This window comes from Sinocyclocheilus anshuiensis, unplaced genomic scaffold (genome assembly GCF_001515605.1).
Source record: "Sinocyclocheilus anshuiensis isolate Anshui unplaced genomic scaffold, SAMN03320099.WGS_v1.1 scaffold2532, whole genome shotgun sequence".
In the NCBI taxonomy this organism is placed as follows: Eukaryota; Metazoa; Chordata; class Actinopteri; order Cypriniformes; family Cyprinidae; genus Sinocyclocheilus; species Sinocyclocheilus anshuiensis.
Window position 1 is genome coordinate 50,814 of NW_015536623.1, and position 5,569 is coordinate 56,382.

At 38.2% G+C, this 5,569-nt stretch overlaps 1 protein-coding gene across 1 annotated transcript; it reads left to right on the forward strand.

The window, feature by feature from the left end:
* Nucleotides 1-4,002: 4,002 nt before the first annotated feature.
* LOC107703997 (uncharacterized) lies at nt 4,003-5,234 on the forward strand (the record flags this gene model as incomplete). Its single annotated transcript, XM_016506815.1, has 2 exons — nt 4,003-4,210; nt 4,318-5,234. Coding segments are annotated over exons 1-2 (1,125 nt in total), but the record flags the coding sequence as incomplete, so codon positions are not given.
* Between the last annotated feature and the right edge of the window lie 335 nt (nt 5,235-5,569).

Consider the following 5,569-nt stretch of genomic DNA (forward strand, 5'->3'; position numbering starts at 1 on the left):
GCAACTAACAGTTTCCTTACCAGACTCAAACTCAAATTAAACCGTTTTAATATTATACTAAGCACAAACAAGTGTGTTGCATGGCAATGATTGAATCAGTCACTGTGTAAGGACCCACCTGCAAGCCCAAAAAGCGGAATCCAGCGGCCTGGTCGAAGGTTTAATGCGTATTCGGTCTTTTACTTGCGCTTCTGAATTTATCAGGACTTAGTTTCAATTTTGTCTAGCTCCGTTTTCAATCTGACTCCAATTTCACGTGATCATTAAATTTAGGCAATATTTCTAATCAAAAGCTGATCACAGATATCGATTGTTTATTAATTTAGATATTTGAGTATTCTGTAAATCCCATACTTTCAATTATTCGTTCATCAGGGACCCAATGCCGCTCAGAGATACGCGCCCCGGGGTTTGCGGTAAACTCACGGACGGAAACTAGCCAGTCTGATGTTAGTCAGAGGGTGTAATAAGTTAGCTAATACCTTTTTGTCGGTTGCCTACTGCTCACTCTTACAAAAAGTGTACTTAATTTAGCCACTTCCATACATCTTGCTAAATCAGTGATAGACAGAAATCAAAAGGTCTTCAGATGTGGCATTTCTCTGTCAACTTTTAGTGACCTGGACCATGTGCCCAGGGGGGAAGGATGGGTGAAGGGACTGAAGAGCAGATGGTCTTTCTTCCAGATCTTCCTATCTTGATCAAAGCCCATTGTTTCTGAGTGTTTGGCTTTACGAGGAGATCAAAGCCCAGTGTTTTGTGGCATGGCATTTGCACTGCGAGAGTGTTTGGCTTCACAAAGAATTTATTTTATAAAGAAATAATTTCACTCCTTTCAACTGATTATTTATTTTGAATAAATATTTCTCTTTTTTTTTTTTTTTTACACTTCGTTGCGAGTGTGAGGCAGCAGTGCACTTGCATATAGAGCCTGCCAAAAAGCTCTTCTGATTTGCTGTTATTTGTGATTGATTTTTGGCATTTGTGTCAACATGCAGTTATGAGGCTTTTGCACAATTGTCTTATAATCATTTATATCTCCATTCTCTTAACAGAGCTTCCAGCAGTAGTGACAAAGTTGAAAAAAGTGATTGGACAAATCTCTCAGACCTCATCTCCTGCATCCACTGTGCAACACCTTCAACACCTAACAGTTTCTGCATGTGTTTCTCCTCAAGTGCTGTTTGGTGATATAGTAACTACCACACATGCATATAAGCATTTTGGTCCATGTGGGAAGATGATTATACAATGTCCCAGTAAATCAACTTTTTGGTAATTATACACATTACCTGAAAATTCTGCATATTCAACTGTATGGTGGTGAGTGTGCATGTTAAGTGGTAATTATGAATATTGCCTGACCTCAGGAAAACTAGGAAGCATTCCCATATTTCCCTATGGCCAAACTCTCTCTTACATTGCACAGGAGCATTTTGCAGCGCTCGTTAATTTTATTGGGAAATGTGGGAATGTCTCTCAAATTTCCTGTTTAGTTGGGGAATAATAACTAGTCATTTGCATTAATGCACAGATGATGAATAGGTATATATCCCAGGGAATGTGTTTCATTATCTTCTCATTAGTTTAGTGTCTAACAACAATGTATAACCAATTGCAAACTAACTGATCACTCTGTTATTTTTCAGGTGTTTCTCGTGCCAGGTTTGCAGTCTGCAGAGAATTAAGCTTTCGCTTGGGGACCTTGAAATCACCAAGGTCGCCAAGCGAAACCTTAATTCTCTGCGGACTGCAAATCCGTCAGTGTACATTGGGGACCTTGCTGTGCTTGTCTATGACAGGGAAACTCTGTCTCATTCAAGTTTGACAGGGAAACAGTCAGGGACACACAAAGACATGGAATCAAAGCCACAGATTGATAGCACGAAACTTGATGCTGTGCTTGGTGAGTGCATTTAATTAGGGAAATTTCATTATAAAATAAAAAATAAATCCTACACATTACTCATAAACATTTATTTATTTATATTACAAAATTACAGTATGTTTGCCATTGTAGGTGACAGTGATTGGTCCATGTTGGAGGACTGTCACCTCCAAAATGGACCAAAAAAGGAACATTCCAAACATTTTGTGAAAACCCTGTAATCTATAAAAGTCTAATTTGGGATCATTAGTTTTTATTTGTGAATGTCACAAAAGAAAAAAGAAAAATAAATCACACAATGCTACAAACAAAAGAACCAAGGCTACTTTTTAATGATGCCCAAAAAATAACCCTAATTTATGTGAAGTTAGACATTTAAATGACCTTTTCGGCTGTCTTTTGGCAAATATAGCAGTTGTGATTGCATTAGTGTTCAGAAACCTGAACTTGAATTGCATATCACTATATGCTACTTTGACTATTGTTTTATTGTGTTAGTTTTGGATGATGAATTTGGGGTGACAGAAAAAAAAAAAGTTTGTTCTGTTTGTGTATGTGAGTGTGTTGTAATTCACAGACCATGCTCTGTCAAAGTTCCCTGACATCACCATGAAAGATGTGAGACACATCATAAGGAAAAAAAATGCAACAACCAAAACCACATCAAGCAAGCTACTGCAAAGAAACCCATATGAATAGAACGTTGTTGTCATATTTTTGAACAATTTTTGGATTTGTGTTCCCTCCAGGGACTGATTTCTTGCATGACCCTACCCTTAAACATTGTGTTTACAGTTTTTTGAGCAGGGGTGTAAATTTGACTGTCATTGTTATTTTAAGTTTATGTGGAATCCAATACAATAGATTTGTTTGAAATTATGGATTTATAAAGAAAACTTATGTTCGTAATTCTGAGTATGGGATTTTTTGTGTGGTCCACTGATATAAGATTTTACTTCAAATTTAAAGTACAATTAAAAGGTACATGTCAAGTATAAAAAATAATAGGTAAATAGGAACATTGTTCTGCACTGTAAAACTTTACTGTAAATTTACAGGTAATTTCTAACAGTATTGTACTGTATTTTCATACAACAGTATCATACTGTATATTTAACAGAATGGCTGTAAATGTACAGCATTTTTCTGTTTTCAGCACGCAAAATTCGTAATACAGTATCAGGCTGTAAAGGCATTGCATTGTGGGATTGATTTCCTTCGCGCTCAATTTCTTTAAAATGTGAGCAGAGCCACATTTAATTTGTTAGTGGGATATTCACATGAACACAATAGGCACAACGTTACACATGAAGACGCCAGTCGTTTGTGAATTTTAAAGTTTTAAACTTTGAGCAGCGAGTTCACCTTTTAATCTATAGCTGCCTGTGACGCTTAATTATAACTACAACATTGTGAGACTAACGTTATACCGACGCGGCAAAAAAATGAGAGGATGATGCAACAAGAAGACGGGGAGAATAAATTGTGTCTGTGACGAAGAGAAATGAAGTTCGTAGCAGATGGATAATTTGTTGACTGAGCATTGACACGGTAAGACATTGTTTTATTCGATTGCATTGTTTTATTCGATTGAACTGTTTGCACGAGTGGGCTGATTTTGGGAATGATGGCGTTGTCATTCCACACCGACAAACGCTACCAAACAGACAGCACACGACACGTTCATCAAGTGTTTTTTGGATCGATGTGTTAATCCTGTCGTTTCGACGATTGAACATGAGAAATCGAAATTATAATGCCCGAAATGTGATGTGCTCTATGTTGCTGTCTGTCTGCGCGTTGTGAATTTGCTTAGCCTGTAACGTTACACGTTTGTTAAAATCCGAGTGAACAGTTCAGTCTGTTCTCAACTATTCACCAATTAACTTTGATATTTCTTTTAAAACGTAAACATGTATCATGCCATTCGCACGACCACAGAAATGTCAGTCGTTTTGTCTCGTAGACCAGGGAGTTCATTGCTTGACATCTCAAGATAAGGGCTACTTGTGCATAAACCAAGACAGCTTACTGGATTACTATCCTCTTCCTGAATACTCTCTGTGTGGCTTGTCAGTAATAGTTCTCCACCATTCTTTCCCAATTCTAGAATAATGTCTGGATTGAAAGAAGTATTGAAAGATGCAGTACTGTCGGTGTTGCCCAGCCTATCTCCAGATGTTACCAGTCAACTGGTTGAGAAGCTCATGAATCAGGGAGTTGAGGGTTTGGATGATTTGATTCATGTAAAGGAAGATGACATTTTGGAGTTCATACGACCTATCCAATGCAGAAAACTTCTTGGTGCCTGGCAAAATCAAGGTAAAGATAAGGTTGTTCAATTAAAAAAAAAAAATGTGATCATTTAAAATGTTACATTGCATTGCAGTACTTTTTATGACTGATTTTTTATTGTATATAATTTACAGAAAATCAAAACCAAACTGTGGTTTTGCAACCGGTTGAGGTTCTCCCATTGGTTCCCTCTGAAGCCAGCACTACTCCTGATGCACCTCCATCAAGCTCCTCAAGCACATCAGCAAGCAGTCCAGGATCAACCGGTGTTTCACATTCATGGCCTGAAAATTTCAAAGTTCCCTGGAACTTAATGCCTGCAGGTATACAGAATGCTATTGAGAATGGCCACAGACCTTCCCCAGCTGACCGACGACAAATGATTAGAATCCTTGCTGATGAAATGAGAAAACATGAAGAAAACCCAACCAGATCACAGTGTCTTACTGTTACTCGCCAAATAGTCAGGCAGTATACAAAAACGTTTGCCGACATGGTAGGTGACAGGCAGATTGGGGGTGGATATGCATCTCTTCTGACACAACTGAAAGTACGTATAGAGCATCTGAATCGAAAAAGTACACTCAATCATCATAGGACCCAAAGGAGTGAAACTGGAACTACTAAAAAACGAAGTTCCACTGATTCATATGGCTGTACAAGTTGGCAGCCTACTCTTCCACCTGGTGAAAGTTACGAAAGTCTTGAAGTTAAGCGTCAAAAGATGGAGGAGATACATCGTCATGAGGGAATCTCTGGAGCACAAAGCGGGGACGTTTGTAAACTCATGGAGGAGACCTATTGCCTCCAGCGTCAGATGATCAATGAAATCCCATCCCCTACAATTGCAGATTTAAGAACCAAATGGCCGTATCTCTTCACACAAAGGCATATATATGGCCATTTTGAGATGCTTACTGACAAAAAAGAGCACAGACTTTTGGAATTGTCTATTCAGGAGGGTGGACCAAAAATTTGCCAGTTTTTTAAAGACAAACCAACTAATGAGGAAGTTCGGAATACACTCTCCAGTAGTGAAAATGATGTTGCTGCTATGGTCCTACAACTACTACTTGCACACTTCAAAGAGAAATTAGATGGTCTTATCCTTCAGACAGATGTAAGTAGAGATTATTTAACATGTCACATTCATTGCAGCATGTTTTATCTTTTGGTTCTGTTGATGTCGGTTGTACTGTTTTCTTTTACATTTTTTCAGGAATTCGCAACACCTTCAGATGTCCAGCAATCTGTACCTTTGCCAGAGAGTCCATGCCTTATAATTCTTGGTAAGTAAACCTTAGTAAACCTTAAAGCAATACTTCAGGCAGGAAACAAAATTACCCCATGTTTTCCAGATGCACTGTATGTTTAGTGGAATTGTGA